Source organism: Muntiacus reevesi, chromosome 20, assembly GCF_963930625.1.
Source record: "Muntiacus reevesi chromosome 20, mMunRee1.1, whole genome shotgun sequence".
In the NCBI taxonomy this organism is placed as follows: domain Eukaryota; kingdom Metazoa; phylum Chordata; class Mammalia; order Artiodactyla; family Cervidae; genus Muntiacus; species Muntiacus reevesi.
Genome location: NC_089268.1, coordinates 5,142,166 through 5,160,174, shown reverse-complemented (window position 1 = coordinate 5,160,174; position 18,009 = coordinate 5,142,166). Strand labels below are relative to the sequence as shown.

At 41.4% G+C, this 18,009-nt stretch overlaps 1 protein-coding gene across 2 annotated transcripts in view; it reads left to right on the top strand.

The window, feature by feature from the left end:
• The window catches only part of PRIM2 (DNA primase subunit 2), a 304,475-nt gene that overhangs the window by 41,882 nt on the left and 244,584 nt on the right, over positions 1-18,009 (top strand). For both annotated transcript variants that reach the window (XM_065912385.1, XM_065912384.1), the window contains exons 6-7: positions 12,762-12,857; positions 15,268-15,405. In XM_065912385.1, the coding sequence (XP_065768457.1) occupies positions 12,762-12,857; positions 15,268-15,405 (234 nt within the window). The remainder of the gene's footprint in view (positions 1-12,761; positions 12,858-15,267; positions 15,406-18,009) is intronic.

The window sequence follows — 18,009 nt, the reverse complement described above, 5'->3', positions numbered from 1 at the left end:
TGAATTACAGATTTCTGTTGAACTACTTCCCAGTTTGTTATCTCTCTGTCTTGCTTTGTCTGTTTTGCTGCCGACATGTGTCTGTTTTTTTAATGTTTATTTCTTTATTTGACTGCATCAGGTTTTAGTTGCATGGGTCTTTTACTGCGGCACCTGACTTCCTTGGTGTGGTGTGTGGGCTCAGCGGTTTCAGCGTGCAGGCTTAGTTGCCCCTCAGCATGTAGGGTCTTAGCTCCATGACCGAGGATCAAATCCTTGTCCCCTGCCTTGGCAGACAGATTCCCAACCGCTGAACCATCAGGGGAGTCCCTCCATTTGTTTTAAATTTTGGCTGTTGTAGTTTCTTGAAGTTCTTCTAAAGAACTGTTGTTAGTTTTTGCACATCTTGTTCCTTGCTGATATTTGAAAATTTGTTGTTCTGTTTTCTAAATGTTACAGGTTGTGCTTATCTCTAACTTGTGCTGCCTTGCTTTCCATGAGCCTGGTTTTCTATGCCTGGTTGTTGCCTGTACACGGTTCTGGGTGTTCCCAGGGTGAGTGTGCTCTCTGAGAGGCAGTGTGTGGTCTCTGACAGTCCTGGGGTGTCACCAGTCGGGGACTCTTGTTAAGTCACCTTAGCACTGTTCCTCCTGGATGCGTGCGCTCTGTATGTGTGTGTGGGACGTTGCCTAGAGTGGCCACAGCTTCTCAAGACTGTGTTCCTGCCTTTTTCTTCTCCTCTTTGTCTGATGCCTAGAGAGCCCGCTGTTGGGGACGGGGAGTCATGCTGGTTCATTCTTCCCCTGGGGTGTTGTCCTCTGGGAGGGTCAGGGTCTCTTTTTGGAGTCCATGGTCCGAGGGTGTTAATCTTGACTTTTGCCGCCCTTGAGGCTGTGGTTCTGAAGCAGAAGCTGATGGCTAATACCTTCAGGGCAAAAGTGGCCTTTGTTCTCCTGGGTTTCAGGTGTCCTCAAAATTTGGCTTGGCAGTTTCCCTTGTTCTGTCAATTTTTTAGTGCTCTTAAACTAGTTATTTTTTAATGGTTTATCCAGTATTTTTCATTGTTTTCAGTGGGAAGTAGATCTTGAGTAACTTAAGAAATCTGCAACTGACTAAAGGCCCAGGGCTGAAGCTAGGAGCCTCTGTCAGCTCCCCTGCTGTTGGAAATGTAAAGACCGCCTCCCCCAGTGGGGGCTGAGCAGCCTCTGTGCAGGCTGGGTGCAGAGAGGACCGCTCTTAAGGGGGCTGTTGCTTTAATTTGCTGAACAGTCCATGTGCCCATCTGGAGCAACTAACTGTCTCAGGAAAACCGTCTTTATTAAAGGCACTGCTGATGCTTTCACCTGGCATCATCCTGTGTCGTTCACTTCTGGGGGTTTCCTTTCCATCTTTCTTACTGCTTATTTTTTTCTTCTATTTCTATTTTAGTCTATTAGTATCTATTAGTCTATCTAGTATCTATTAGTCTATCTATTTCTATTTCTATCTATTAGTGTTCTAATTCTTGGATTATTTTACTGTTGCTTGCTGGTCTACTGTAGTAACCTCTTGAGTAGTCTGATTACTATGAAAATTGAACATCTTTTTTCATTTATGAATTCTTATGACCTCTTGTGTGAGTTATCTGTTTTTATGATGTGATGACTTATTTTATTATATGCTTTCAAAAATTTTTAGTCATTTGAAGTTGTACTATACAAAATACTCTCTTTTTCTGTATTTCTTCAGTTTGAACATCGTCACCTTTTGTAGTTTGTATATTCTAGTCGGTAAACATTTTGCCAGGTTATTATGACAGAAGCTGGGAATGTAAAAATAAGTAGACACATTTATCTCTACTTGTGTATGTGTGCTCAGTTGCTTCAGTCGTGTCTGACTCTGTGACCCCATGGACCGGAGCCCAGCAGGCTTCTCTGTCCGTGGGATTTTCCCAGCAAGAACACTGGAGTGCGTTGCTATGCCCTCCTCCAGGGGATGTTCTCAACCCAGGGATTGGACACGCATCTCCTGCGTCTTCTGCATTGCAGGCGAATTCTTTACTGCGGAAAGCCCCTATATCTTTGCTTAGGTTCGTGTTATGGTGAGGAAGATACACACGTGCTTGTGGTACAGTGTGTAAATGCTGTAGCACTGCATGTTCAGGCACAGAAAAGAGAGTAACTTGTTGATGAAATTGGGGGAAACTGTGGATAACGTTACCTGCATAGCCATTTTACTGCAGAAAAGCAGGGTATGGAAGGACGTTTCAGATCTAGAAAATATGTGCAAAATCAAAGTGATGAAAGTCATGGTGCCACGGAGTCATATAGGCTGGTATCATTGGAGAACGGAGTGTTTGGGGGATGAAAATGGAAACCAGGGTGAGTTTCAAGACCTGGGATGAACTAGGCTTTGCTGGGCCCACGACTGTGCGGAGTAGCGATGATGGGCTGTGAATGGTGGGTGAGGTGTCTGGCTGGGGAGAGTGTGTGGGCTGCAGGCTGCAGAAGTGGAGGAGGGGTGGGCAGTGGGCTGGGACTGTGAGCCTGGAATGTTCCGGTCTTCATGTGGGTATGGGAGGGACTTCGGACAGTGGCAAGAAGGGAGCTGATACTGGGTCAGCGAAGTTTGGGTTTGGATTCTGTGTCTCCTACTTTTAGTCCTGAAAATCCCATGTCCTGAAAAACCCTAAGTCCTGTGAGAACTGCGACGGGGGTCTCTGTGGGGAGGGCTGATGCTTTTGGGGCCTCGAGTGATGTGGGGAGGTGCTGGCTGGAGTCGGGGGAGTGGGGGTGAGTCTGTGTTGACTTAGGTGGAGCAGGAACCCTGGGAAGGGAGTAGGTGGTTGGTTAGGAAGACACAGGGGGAGATGTTTTGGCGTGAGCTCAGAGTGGGTATGCCCAAAACTGGGGGGCTTGTAGAGGACTGGAATAAGAGATGAGAGGGACTGGGAGTGTGCTGGGGTCTCTGGAGGGTCTGAGTTTGGGTACTAAGGGCAAGGACAAGGGACATATGTGAAGATAATCGTGCAAAAGATTCATTGAGAACTTTGGTCAAAGCTGTTTCAGTTCTGGCTCTAGGGTTCTGACTCAGGGTTTTTTAGCCTGTTGGTTGGGGGATGGCAAATAGATGGGGAAACAGTGACAGACTTTATTTTTTGGGGCTCCAAAATCACTGCAGATGGTGACTGCAGCCATGAAATTAAAAGACGCTTGCTCCTTGGACGAAAAGCTATGATCAACCCAGACAGCATATTAAAAAGCAGAGACATTTCTTTGCCAACAAAGGTCCATCTAGTCAAAGCTATGATTTTTCCAGTAGTCATTCATGGATGTGAGAGTTGGACTATAAAGAAAGCTGAGTGCCAAAGAATTGATGCTTTTGAACTGTGGTGTTGGAGAAGACTCTTGAGAGTCCCTTACACTGCATGGAGATCCAGCCAGTCCATCATAAAGGAAATGAGTCTTGAATATTCATTGGAAGGACTGATGCTGAAGCTTAAACTCGAGTACTTTGGCCACCTGATGAGAAGAACTGACTTGTTGGAAAAAGACCCTGATGCTGGGAAAAGTTGAAGGCAGGAGGAGCAGGGGATGACAGAGGATGAGAGGTTGGATGGCATCATTGACTGAATGGACATGAGTTTGAGTAAACTGCGGGAGTTGGTGATGGACAGGGCAGCTTGGCGTGCTGCAGTCCATGGGATCGCAGAGTCAGACTGCAACTGAGTGACTGAACTGAACTGGAGTGAAATAATATAATCTGATTTTTCTCTGCCACTTGTTTCACTAAGGTTCAATACTTTTATGTTTAACCCATTGTCTTTTATAATATATTTTTACATTTGGTCTCAGGAATAGAGATGAATTTTTAAATAAATTTTCTTAGCATTGCTTTCTATGTACTCAGCATCATTTATTACATAATGTGATGTTTACTCATTGTTACTTTACTTTATATTTTGCTATATTTACTGGCATTTTCCTAAACTGCACCAGCCTAGAAGTGACTCAGCCCATAAAGTGGCCAGTGTTGAGTCCTGTTCCCCAATTCAGATCTGAGGTGGAGTGTGTGTGTATGTGAGAGAGAGCAAGCGAGATTGACTGATTAATTGAGGTTGATTAACTGGGAGTGACTTTCTTCCATCTTCTGTGCTCCATGTGGCTTCCTGGGTTTCTGGCCTTTCAGTGGCACCAAGCTGTTGGTAATAAATCTCAGTGTTTGATGCTGTGGGAGCTGCGTGGCCATGCTGTTAGTGATGATCCGTAAACCTCCGCCAAAGTCGCTGCCCAGTGGTGCCGTCGGCGCCTTTCGGGTGTATCCGCGGCTGTGGGAGTGAGCGGCCTCTGTGCTCGGCTCTGAAGGCAGGTGCCTGGAGTGGACCTCTGTCACCCGTCTTCCACCGCGGCTCGTGCTTCCTTCCGTCTGCACACCTCTTGCTCCTGTGAGCAAGGCCGAGCCCTGGGCCTTGGGCGTCGTGCCCCTCCCCCCTGGCCACTGGGAGGCTGTCCCTCCCCTCACCTGGCCGCCCCCCCAGGCTTGGGGACACGCTGGTCCCCGGGGAGCATCTGCCCTCCTGCTGCGGTGGCAGGAGGGCACCGCACCTTCTCCTCTGAGTCACTGCTGCCTTCCATTGTTACTGTTGGTGGAGTCAACTTGCCTCCCGTGAGCTTTTGCTGTGGTTGAGTAACACGGTTTACAGGTAGCACCTTACTTTTGTTCATGTCACCTGTTGGCACTTCCCCTCCTCGAAGGTGCTGCAGGAGCTTTGCTGGGCGGTGTGGGGTGGCTGGAATGCTTTCCTGATTCTTCCTCTCAGACTGAGCTGCTTGCATGTGTCTAGGCTTGTTATGCCCAACCTAGGGCTTCTCTGGTGGCTCAGATGGTAAGGAGAGAAGAAATGTGCTTGAGTGTAAGTGATTAATCTTTCCTTTTTGGTGTAAATTTTAGTGTATTCCAAATGTGCCTATGCTATTAAAGAAAAGGGCAGTAATAAAATAACCAGATGATTGATTTTTACATGGATCATGTTGGCAAAGTTATTGAGATATCAGCATACTAATTAGAATTCAGGATATTAAATTATTTTTCATTTTTCTGACTTTGTATGTTTTGGGCAACTATAAATGAATGACAAATAATTTGTAAGTGGAGATTTCCCCTAGAGATTTACCAGTTATTAACAGTTTAATTTTTTTCATATTTCCCTTTATTTGATTCTCTTCTGGACATTTAAATGAGGGAAGTATTTTGTAAGAATTGGATTGTAAGTAAAAAAAATGTTTTAAATGAACTTTTATTCTAGGTAGGTAAGTGTTCTGGTTAGTAGCTCAGTCATGTCCGACTCTTTGAGACCCCATGGACTGTAGCAGCCATGCTTCTCTGTCCATGGGTTTTCCAGGCAAGAATACAGGAGTGGGTAGCCATTTCCTTCTCCAAGGGATCTTCCCAACCCAGAGATCGAGCCAGGGTCTCCAGCATTGCTAGCAGATTCTTTACCATCTGAGCCACCGGAGAAGCCTGGTTATTTATTACTATGTAACATTTGTCAATTGGAGAAGGCAATGGCAACCCACTCCAGTACTCTTGCCTGGAAAATCCCATGGGCAGTGGAGCCTGGTGGGCTGCAGTCCATGGGGTTGCGAAGAGTGGGACATGACTCACCGACTTCACTTTCACTTTTCACTTTCATGCATTGGAGAAGGAAATGACAACCCACTCCAGTGTTCTTGCCTGGAGAATCCCAGGGATGGTGGAGCCTGGTGGGCTGCTGTCTATGGGGTCGCACAGAGTCAGACACAATTGAAGTGACTTAGCAGCAGCAGCAGCAACATTTGTCAACAAGCTTAAAACAACAATTCTGAAAACTAACATTAAAACTTAAAACCACAGCCTAACCCTACTGTTTTAAAACAATTCCATTTTATTATATCTCACAATTTTGAGGGTCAGGGGTTCAGACTGGGCTCCACAGCACATTTCTTCTGCTTCACATGGTGTCATATGGGGCTCCGTGAGCCAGTCTGGTCTAGGATGTCCAAGACAGCTTCACACATGCCTTGTGCTGGGTGAGGACTTCTAGAAGGCTGGACAGTGCTGGGATCCTCTCCATGGTGTCCTGCAGGTGAGGGGTGGACTTCTTTCCTGGTGGCCCAGGACTCACAAGAGATGGAAGCTGTCAGTCCCTCAGAGATGCAGCCTGGAGGGCCGTGGCACCCTGTTCCGTGCTCTGGTGGTCAGGCAGCCCCAGGCCAGCCCAGTCACGGGGAAGCCAGTAGATCTCAGCTCTCAGAGTCAAGGCGTTTGCCACCATCCTCAGTCCCCACAGTAGGGGTAATGATTAGGTCACAAGGCCTTTGGGAAATGCATGCCCTCCACAGATCAGTGTTTACTATTCATGTAGGACCAGTGTTTATTAACAGTAGTGAGAACTATTAACATCATGATAATTGCTTTCAGTATTGCTTTTCCCACATATTGTTAACTTCATAAACGACTCCTAATTACTTTATTATACACTGGATTTTTTAAACAGTCTTCCCATTGTTTCAATTAGGTTGTTACTATCAATATTTTAAATTAATTCTGTAGTAAATAATGCTAAATATTAATATTTAATATTAATAAAATTAGAAGTTTTAATGCTGTTGGATTATTACTTTTTACCTGCTATATAGATATGTTCCATTTTAAAAAAAACAGGTACTTAAAATCACTTATTTGTATTTATTGATGCCATGCCCCTTCCCTCAAAGGATTTGAGGAGACTTGCAACAAGGCACGTGTGATAAGTATGTATAGAGACAAAATATAAATGGTAGTGGAGGATGCAGATCAAGAAAAAGATGAGTCAGTAAGTGGTGTCTACATCTGTTCCGTGGCTGAAGCTCGCACCTGCGCGTCTGCTCTGCCCCCCTCCATCTGTGGCCTGTCTGCCCTGCTGCCTCCCAAACATGCCTCAGCTCTGCCCACTTGTGTTTCCTGATGTGCTTCCCTCCTTGAGGTCTGTATCCTTTTCCTACTGCTGACTGATGGTAGGGCTCTTTCTCCTGCAGTACAGTCCCTTACAACACAATCCTTTCTCCATTCAGCACCAGAGCAAGCTTAAAATCTCAGGGTAAATCAGATCAGAGCTTCCCTCTGCCTCAGATTTCAGCGCAGTGCACCATCGGTAGCACAAAGGCCTGTCCTGGCCTCAGACCCTGTCTGTCCCACGCTGGCCCCCGCTTCATCGTCTCCCATTCCTCTCACCCAGTAGCCTTCTTTCTCTCCATCACTTTGGCACGAGCTGTCACCTCTGCTTGGGATGCTCTTGTCATTCGGGTTTCCAATTAAGTGTCACTTCTCCAGAGAGGCTTTAATTGACTACACAGCTGAAGTATAAATCCGTCCCATCCGGAGCACATCCCTTTGTTTTATTTTCACCATCGATCACAACCTGATAGTTTATTGTTTATTGTCTGTGCCACCCCATTAAAATATAAGCTGCATAAAAGCAGTGTTTGTTTGTTTGTTTGTTTTTGGCTTGTTTAATAGCTGGATTCCATCTCCTGGAAATTGTGCTTGGTACATAGTAGGTCTGCAGTGTTTCAGAATGAATTCTACAAAAAAAAAAAATGCTGGAATTGATGGCAGTATTTCTAGAACATGATAAATTTATTTTAGAAAAGATTCTTTCCCTGGGATTTACTGTTTTAGACTAGTGGTATGTTTCAGAGTCCTTAAAGGACCTTTTAAAGAAATACACACCTCTGTGCTTCAGTCAGTAGGTCTAAGTGGTATGAAGAATCTGTAATTTTGAAAAGCTCCACTTCAAATCTGAGATATAGCCATGTTTAAGGACTAAGGGCTTGAGAGAGCTGTGTGGATTCAAGAAGAAAACTGGCCAAACTGTTTATGAACATGAATGAATATTGATGATTGAAAGTTTATAGAATAAATCTCTGGAAAGCATTTGTTTATATCTTTACTTTAGTGGCCAGGGTAATAGCCTAGTGGTTTCAAAGTGGCTTGCCCAAGACGATCATTTGGGAGTGTGGGAAGGCTGTAAGTAATACAACTTATACATTTTTAATATCATTTATTTTACTTTTTGGGGGTGTGGACAGACATGTTTTCAGTACCTAATGTACAGTGATATGTGTATGTAATTTATAAACATACTGGAATTACGTGCTGAAGATAATTTATTGATGAAAATGTGTGATTCAGAGAGGAGGGAGATGACTGGTCAGTCAAGATAGGTGATGCCGTGTTAGCAAATGACCCCAGGCCTCAGAGACTGCTAAAAGGTTTGTTTCTTGTTCCTGCTCTGCATCTCCTGTGGGCCAGGGGTGGCCCTTCCCTGTGTCATTTGGGTGCTGTGACTCAGGTGGATTAAGCAGTGTTTGTTTGTAACTTCACCAGTTGCTGTGATGGAGGAAGAAGAGAACCCAGTTAATCGCATGCTTGTAAAGCGTTGGTGTGGGAGTGACATGTGTTGCCTCTGCTCATTTTTCACTGCCAAGTCGTGTGACTGCTTGTGAGTGCAGCAGGTATCGGCTGTGTAACCCCCTCAGAGAGGAACTCTGCACGGGCGAGCAGAGGGCAGTCTACACACGCTGCTTCCACCACCTGCTTGTTCAGTGTGGGGGCATTTGCTGCTCCAGCGCTCACTCCTGACCCTTTCAGGAGTGCTGGCAGAGGGAGCCTGGTCTCCCTATTGGGTTTGATGAAGAATACCAAAAGGAAAGAGATACCACAGCCCAAATCCTTAATTCTGTTACTAAGGAGCATGTAAAACAGCATGATTATAAAATAAGGACATATAACTTTATCAAAACTGTTAGAACCCTGTGTAATTTTTTGCCTGAAAAAAGATTATACCACTACCCCGTGTACCATTTGAAACATTCAGGTACTTAGTATTTGGTGGGTAGTTGTGGAAAATAGAGGTTGAGTTGGGGGATTGTCAGTAGTGCTAGAAAGGAAATTTTATGGCTCAAATGTTCAGGGTCTTTGCTGATTGACAGTTAACCAGACTAAAGGTGGAGCACCCCTGGAATAGAAAAGTAAATCATTCTGAAAATGCAGTTCTATTTAGACCAGTTTATTATATACTTCTTTTCAGGAAGGTGTTAATTTGGGAGGCATAATACACCTTGATTGTAAGGTGCTGTAGTGATAGCCTAGCTAACTTTATTACTTATTTTGTACACCCCTCTAAAGACCAGTCCTGTATTAGTTTAATAAAATGACAAGTTCTTAGAAACCAGTTTATTTTCAGGAAAAACTTCACTTTATTTACTTACTTGAAATATAGTTGACTTACAGTGTCATATTAGTGTCAGTTACACAACATAATGATTCATTGTTTGTGTACATTACAAAGTGATCACCACCATGTGTCTGCTTACCATCTGTCACCATATAAAGTCATTACAGTATTACTATTTTCCCTATGCTATACATTGTATCATCATGACTTATCTAGAAGTTTGTACCTCTTAATTACCTTCACCTATTTGCCCTTTGCCCTATCCTGCACCCCTCTGGCGAAAACTAGTTCATTGTCTGTATTGATGAGTCTGTTTCTGTTCTGTGTTTGTTCTTTTGTTTTGATTTTTAGGTTCCACATATAGGTGAGATCATATGGTATTTGTTTTTCTCTGACTTATTTCACTTAGCATAATACACTCTAGATCCATCCATGTTGTTACAGTAGAAAGATATCATTCATGGATGAGTGATAATCTATCATGTATATATGCACCACATCTTTATCCTTTTGTCTGTCAGTAGGCACTTGGATTGCTTCCATATCTTGGCTATTGTAAATAATGCTGCATTGAACATGGGGGTGCATATATCTTTTGAGTTAGTGTTTTTGTTTTCTTTGGATAAATACCCATGGGTAGAATTGATGTGTTTTACAGAAGGTTTATTTTCAGTTTTTTAAGGAATCTCCATACTGTTTTCCATAGTGACTGCACCAGTTTGCATTTCCACCAACAGTGTATTATTTGTCATGTTTTAGGTAATAACCTTTCTGACAGGTGTGAAGTAATATCTCTGTGGTTTCGATTTGCCTTTCCCTGGTGAGTAGTGATGCTCAGCATCTTTTCATGTGCCCGTTGGCCATCTGTTTGTCTTCTTTGGAAGAAGTATCTATTTGCTTCGTCTGCCCAGTTTTGTTTTTTCTTTTTATTAATCTGTTTGTTTATTTGGCTACTCTCAGTCTTAGTTGTGGAATGCAAACTCTTAGTTACGGCATGTGGGATCTAGTTCCCTGACTAGGGATTGAACACCAGCCCCCTGCATTGGGAGCACAGAGTCTTAGCCACTGGACCACCAGGGAAGTCCCTCCAGGTTTTAATCAAATTGTTTTTTGACATTAAGTTATATGAATTGTTCATATATTTTGGATATTAACCCCTTATCAGTTATAATTTACAAATATCATCTGCCATTTAATAAGCAGCCTTTTTTGTTTTGTTGATAGGTTTTCTTGTTCTGTAAAAGCTTTTTAGTTTGATGTAGTCCCATGTGTTCATTTTTGCTTTTGTCTTTCTTGCCTGGGGTGACAGATCCAAAATAATTGCCGAGACTATTGTCAGAGAACATACTGTTCTCTTCTGGGAGTTGGTTTTTTTTTTTTAATTAATTTGTTTTAATTGGAGGCTAATTACTTTACAGTATTGTGGTTTTTGCCATACAACGACATGAATCAGTCACGGGTGTACATGTGTCCCCATCCTGAACCCCCCTCCACCTCCCTCCACACCCCGTCCCTCTGGGTTCTCCAGGTGCACCTGCTTTGAGTACCCTGCTTCATGCATTGAACTTGCACTGATCATCTAGTTCATGTATGGTAATATACATGTTTCAATGATATTCTCTCAAATCATTCCACCCTCGCCTTCTCCCACAGAGTCCAAAAGTCTTTTCTTTACCTCTGTGTCTCTTTTGCTGTTTTGCTTATAGGGTCTTTCTAAATTCCATATATATGCATTAATATACTGTATTGATGTTTTTCTTTCTAACTTACTTCACTCTGTATAACAGGCTCCAGTTTTATCCATTTCACTAGAACTGATTCAAATGCATTCTTGTTTTATAGCTGAGTAATATTCCATTGTGTATATGTACCACAACTTCCTTATCCATTCATCTGCTGATGGACATCTAGGTTGCTTGCATGTCCTAGCTAGGGTAAACAGTGCTGCAATGGACATTGGGGTACACGAGTCTCTTTCAGTTCTGATCTCAGTGTGTTTGACCAGCAGTGGGATTGCTAGGTCATTTGGAACTTCTGTTGTCAGTTTTTTAAGGAACCTTCACACTCTTCTCCATAGTGGCTGTACTAGTTTGCATTCCCAACAGTGTAAGAGGGTTCCCTTTTCTCCACAGCCTCCCCAGCATTTATTGCTTGTAGACTTGTTGGCAGCCATTCTTACCTACATGAGATAGTACCTCATTGTGATTTTGATTTGCATTTCTCTGATAGTGAGTGATGTTGCGCATCTTTTCATGTGTTTGTTAGCCATCTGTATGTCTTCTTTGGAGAAATACCTGTTTAGTTCTTTAGCCCACTTTTTGATTGGGTCATTTATTTTTCTGGTATTGAGCTGCATGAGCTGCTTTGTATATTTTGGAGATTAATTTTTTGTCAGTTGTTTCATTTGCTATTTTTTTTCTCTCTTGCTTATAGTTTTCTTCGTTATGCAAAAGCTTTTAGGTTTAATTAGGTCCCATTTGTTTATTTTTGTTTTTATTTCCATTACTCTGGTGGGTGGGTCGTAGAGTATTTTGCAGTGATTTATGTCAGCGAGTGTTCTGCCTGTTTTCCTTTAACGAGTTTTATAGTTTCTGGTCTTACATTTAGATCTTTAATCCATTTTGATTTTATTTTTGTGTATTTTTGTGTTAGAAAGTGTTCTATTTCAGTCTTTTACAAGTGGTTGACCAGTTTTCCCAGTTAACTTTTAACTGTTAACTTTTAGCAGTTAACCACTTGTTAAAAGAGATTGTCTTTTCGCCATTGTATATTTTTGCCTCCTTTGTCAAAGATAAGATGTCCATAGGTGCATGGGTTTATCTCTGGGCTTTTAATTTTGTTCCATTGATCTATATTTTGTCTTTGTGCGATATCATACTCTTTTGGTGACTGTAGCTTTGTAGTATAGTCTGAAGTCAGAAAGGTTAATTCCTCCAGTTCCATTCTTCTGTCTCAAGATTGTTTTGGCTGTTTGAGGTTTTTTGTGTTTCCATACAAATTGTGAATTATTTGTTCTAGTTCTGTGAAAAATACCATTGGTATCTTGACAGGAATTGTGTTGAATGTATAGATTGCTTTGGTAGTATACTCATTTTTACTATATTGAGTCTTCCAGTCCATGAACATAGTTTATTTCTCCATCTATTTGTGTAATCTTTAATTTTTTTCATCAGTGTTTTATAGTTTTCTATATATAGGTCTTTTGTTTCTTTAGGTAAGTTTATTCCTAAGTATTTTATTCTTTTTCTTGCAATGGTGAATGGGGTTCATATTATAATACTTTGTTTCTCTGCTACTGATCTTTTGGTATGTGTCCTCAGAAATTGGCAGAGTACAAATTTGGAAGTATATTGAATTTAAATTTTCTTCCATATTTTGGCTTCATTATGATTATAAAATGACCTAGTAATTGTATTAGGAATGATTTGAGATATCAGGGTTTCAAGAGTTTTAAAAAAGTATAGAATCTTCGCTAGAATGGGAAATACTTTATTGAAACTGAATGCAGAGTTTTAATTTGTAATTGATATAAAATGTTTCCTTGTAGATAAGTGATGAGGAAAAGACTCTCCGAGAACAGGATATTATGGCTTCATCACCCAGTTTTGGTGGGACTCAGTTGGAGCTGGAGTCAGTCTATAAGGTAGGTGCACTTTTAAAGCACTTCTGAGGTTCCATGGTGTTTAACTGATGCGTTTGTGCAGCCTCTTGGGCGCAGCCTCACCCCTCCTGCTCGGAGGTTGTTTTCACCCGCTGCCCTGCTCAGGGCTGTGCTGCACCCACACAGGGCCTGCCTGGGCGCTGAGAGCTGCCTGCGGCCAAGCTCCCCTCCCTGTGCACAGCCTTGCCTCTCACATGCAGGGTGGTCGCGGGGGATGCATTTCTCATGGGGCGTCTGTGCTAAAGAGCCCCCAGGGTCCCCACCCCTCGCCCTTATTCTGAGCCTGACAAGTGTCACGACAAGTACTGAAGTGCTCCGCCTCACTAGAAAAGAGCCTATGCTGGAGCCCCCGGTTCAAACTTCTGTCCTACCCGGGATTATGGAAATAAACCCTCTTCCTGCTTCTTGTGTCCTGTGTCACCCTCCATGGAGCTGGGTCACTGCTGCTCTCTGCAGCTGCTGGACTGCCATGTGGGTCTGCCTTGTTGCCTCAACCAAGTGGTGAATTGTTTCAGGGCAGGGACTATGTGTTAGGTGTAGAGTCTGTAAACTAATCAGAAACTTTCTGCAAAAACACATGATCTGATTATTGTGTGGTGTCATTGAGTACACTGACGAATTATGGCCGTACATTTAACTCTTCCATAAAACTTGAGCCAATAGGTTATGTGAGGATTCTTTTCTTTTTTTTACCTAATTTCTTACCTCATTTTTAAGAAGTAGAAAAACTATTGAAGAGCAAGGATGATTTTTTTCAATTTATTAATACTGTTATCATAATCTGCTCATCTCTTAAAATTTTATGGTAGTTATAAACAGTGCTGCGATGAACATTGGGGTGCACGTGTCTCTTTCAGATCTGGATTCCTCAGTGTGTATGCCTAGAAGTGGTATTGCTGGGTCATATGGCAGTTCTATTTCCAGTTTTTTAAGAAATCTCCACACTGTTTTCCATAGTGGCTGTACTAGTTTGCATTCCCACCAACAGTGTAAGAGGGTTCCCTTTTCTCCACACCCTCTCCAGCATTTATTGCTTGTAGACTTTTGGATAGCAGCCATCCTGACTGGCGTGTAATGGTACCTCATTGTGGTTTTGATTTGCATTTCTCTGATGATGAGTGATGTGGAGCATCTTTTCATGTGTTTGTTAGCCATCTGTATGTTCATCGCAGCACTGTTTATAATAGCCAGGACATGGAAGCAACCCAGATGCCCATCAACAGATGAATGGATAAGGAAGCTGTGGTACATATACACCATGGAATATTACTCAGCCGTTAAAAAGAATTCATTTGAATCAGCTCTAATGAGATGGATGAAACTGGAGCCCATTATACAGAGTGAAGTAAGCCAGAAAGATAAAGAACATTTCAGTATACTAACACATATATACGGAATTTAGATAGATGGTGGCGATAACCCTATATGCAAAACAGAAAAAGAGACACAGAAGTACAGAACAGACTTTTGAACTCTGGGGGAGAACATGAGGGTGGGATGTTTTGAAAGAACAGCATGTATACTATCTATGTTGAAACGGACCACCAGCCCAGGTGGGATACATGAGTCAGGTGCTCGGGCCTGGTGCACTGGGAGGACCCTGAGGAGTCGGGTGGGGAGGGAGGTGGGAGGGGGGATCGGGATGGGGAATACGTGTAACTATATGGCTGATTCATGTCAATGTATGACAAAACCCACTGAAATGTTGTAAAGTGATTGGCCTCCAACTAATAAAATAATATTAAAAAAAAAAAAAATTTTATGGTAGTTCTTAAGACTTTAAAAAATGTAAGTAGGATAGTATTCAGTTTTAAAAAAATGTTTACTGGCAAATACTTATTTTAAAGGCAAAGCTGGACATTTATTATTATTTCCATTTCTTAGTATTGAGATTAACTTTTCTAATATATTCCTGTGGAGAAAGAGTGGAAACATAGATGAAGAAATTTGAAACTACTTTACTTACTAGCAATTTTTAGCACTGAGCATACTGTATATACTTTGGATTCTACCTGATGCAGAAAAAAGTGTGGAATATGTTGTATGAGGGCAGTGTGATGTATCTAGAGGGCTTGAGCTTAGAGTTTGGAACTCTAGTGATTATAATTTGTAAATTGATAAGAATAGAAATAAACCATTCTAACTTGGCTTATTCATTTTTGAAAGATCTGCTCTGAAGCAAAACCTTTTTTGGCCTGCCACTCCTTCCTAATGGTGTTGTTTACTCACAAGGAGTACAAATTGATCTTGCTTTTTTGTTTGTTTTTGATCTGCTGGCACTGATGACTGTTTCATAGAAGGCATTTTGTTTAGATTCCCTACTGATGAAGTCTTAGGAGAATTTTGTAATGACAGGTACTGACTCATTTTCCGTGTTTCACTCTGAATTCAGATCCCTTTTGCTGAAGCTCTGGATTTATTCCGAGGAAGGAAAGTCTATTTGGAAAATGGCTTTGCTTATGTACCACACAAGGATATTGTGGCGATCATCCTGAATGAGTTTAGAACCAAACTGTCTAAGGCTTTGGCTGTAAGTATTTAGTTTCCATATTCACTTCATTTCCATATGTTCATGTTTGCAATTACATACTCTTGATAGATTTGTTCTGTACTTAAGAAATAATATAATTATTATAATGATATTCAGATTGGTTCTGTTATTTATAGAACTCCTAGGTTTTAATTTTTTTAAAAATTAATTTTATTGAAGTATAGTTGATTTATAGTGTTCTGTTAATTTTGCTCTTCAGCAAAGTGACTCAGTTATGCATATGTATATTCTTTGATATGTTCTTCTCCATTGTAGTTGATCACAGGATATTGACTATAGTTCCCTGTGCTATACAGTAAGACCTTGATATTTATCTATTCTGTGTGTAATAGTTTGTGTCTGATAATCCCACACTCCCGATCCATCCCTCCTTCTTGGCAATCACAAGTCTACTCTCTATATCTGTGAGTCTGGTTCTGTTTCATTTGTTTTTATTCGGTTGCTCAGTAGTGCAGCCCTGTGGACTGCAGCATGCCAGGCTTCCCTGTCCTTTACTATCTCCCGAAGTTTGCTGAAATTAATTTCCATTGAGTTGGTGATGCCATTCAACTATCTCATCCTCTGCCACTGCCTTCTCCTCCTGCCCTCAGTCTTTCCCAGCGTCAGGGTCTTTTCAGTGAGTCGCATCATGTGACCAAAATTTTGGAGCTTCAGCATCAGTCTTTCCAATGAATACTCAGGGTTGATTTCCTTCAGGATTGACTGGTTTCATCTCCTTGCTGTCCAAAGGACTCTCAAGAGTCTTCTTCAGCATCACAGTTCAAAAGCATCAGTTCTTTGGTGCTCAGCCTTCTTTATGGTCCAACTATCACATCCATACATCCCTACCGGAAAAATCATAGCTTTGATTAGATGGACCTTTGTCAGCAAAGTGATACCCTCTTTTTAATTCGTTGTCTTAAGTTTGTCATAGCTTTTCTTCCAAGGAGCAAACGTCTTTTTATTTCATGGCTACAGTCACTGTCTGCAGTGATTTTGGAGCCCAAGAAAATAATGTTTGTCACTGTTTCCATTGTTTTCCCATCTATTTACCATGAAATGGTGGGACTGGATGCCATGATCTTCATTTTTTGAATGTTGAGTTTTAAGGCTTTTTCACTCTCCTCTTTCACATTCATCAAGATGTTCTATAGATCCTCTTCACTTTCTGCCATAAGGGTGGTGTCATCTGCATATCTGAGGTTATTGATATTTCTCCTGGCGATCTTGATTCCAGCTTGTGATTCATCCAGTCCAGCATTTCACGTGATGTACTCTGCATAAAAGTTAAATATGCAGAGTGACAATATACAGTCTTGGTGTACTCCTTTCCCAGTTTTGAAACAGTCTTGTTCCATGTCTTGTTCTAACTGTTGCTTCTGCATACAGATTTTTCAGGAGGCAGGTAAGGTCGTCTGGTAGTCCTATCTCTTTAAGAATTTTTCACAGTTTGTTGTGATCCACACACTCAAAGGCTTTAGCATAGTCAATGAGGCAGAAGTAGATGTTTTTCTGGAATTCTCTTGCTTTTTCTATGATTTAACAGATGTTGGCAATTTGATCTCCTGTTCCTCTGCCTTTTCTAAATCCAACTTGAACATCTGGAAGTTCTCGGTTCACATACTATTGAAGTCTAGCTTGAAGGATTTTGAGCATTACTTTGCTAGCATGTGAAATGGGTGCAATTGTGTGGTAGTTTGAACATTCTTTGGCTTTGACCTAGATAAGTTCATTTATGTTATAGTTTAGATTCCACATTAAATGATGTCACATGGTATTTGTCTTTTTCTTTCTGGTTTACCTCACTTAGTATGATAATCTGTAGCAACCATCCATGTTGTTGCAAGTGGCATTATTTCATTTTTTTTTTTTTTAATGGCTGAGTCGTATTTCATTGTATATACATAGCACATTTTCTTTATCCTTTTATCTGTCAGTAAACACTGAGGTTGTTTCTATCTCTAAGCTACTATAAATAAGTGATGCTATGAATATAGGGGTGCATATATCTTTTTGAATATTGGTTTTTCTGGGTATGTACCTAGGAGGGGGTTTGCTGGATCATAAGGCAATGCTATTTTTAGTTTTCTGAGGAAACTCCATACTGTTTTTCATAGTGGCTGTACCAACTTACATTCGCACGAAAGATTCTCTTTTCTCCACACCCTCTTCAGCATTTGTTGTTTTTGTAGACTTTTTAAATGATGGCTCTTCAGACTGATTTGAGGTGATAACTCACTCTAGTTTTGATTCACATTTCTCTAGTAATTAGTGATATTGAGCATCTTTTCATGTGCCTCTTGGCCACCTGTATGTCTTCTTGGAGAAATGTCTGTTTGGATAGTCTGCCCATTTTTTGATTGGGTTATTTGTTTTTTGTTGTTGTTGTTGTTATTGAGTGGTATGAGCTGTTTATATTTTGGAAATTGCATCATTTGCAAATATTTTCTCCCAGCCAGTCCTTTGGTTGCCTTTTTGTTTTGTTTATGGTTTCCTTTACTGTGCAAAAGCTTATAAGGGTGATTAGGTACCATCTGTTTATTTTTAGTTTTATTTCTATGTCCTTGGGACACTGACCTAAAAACTGAAAACAGTGGTACAATT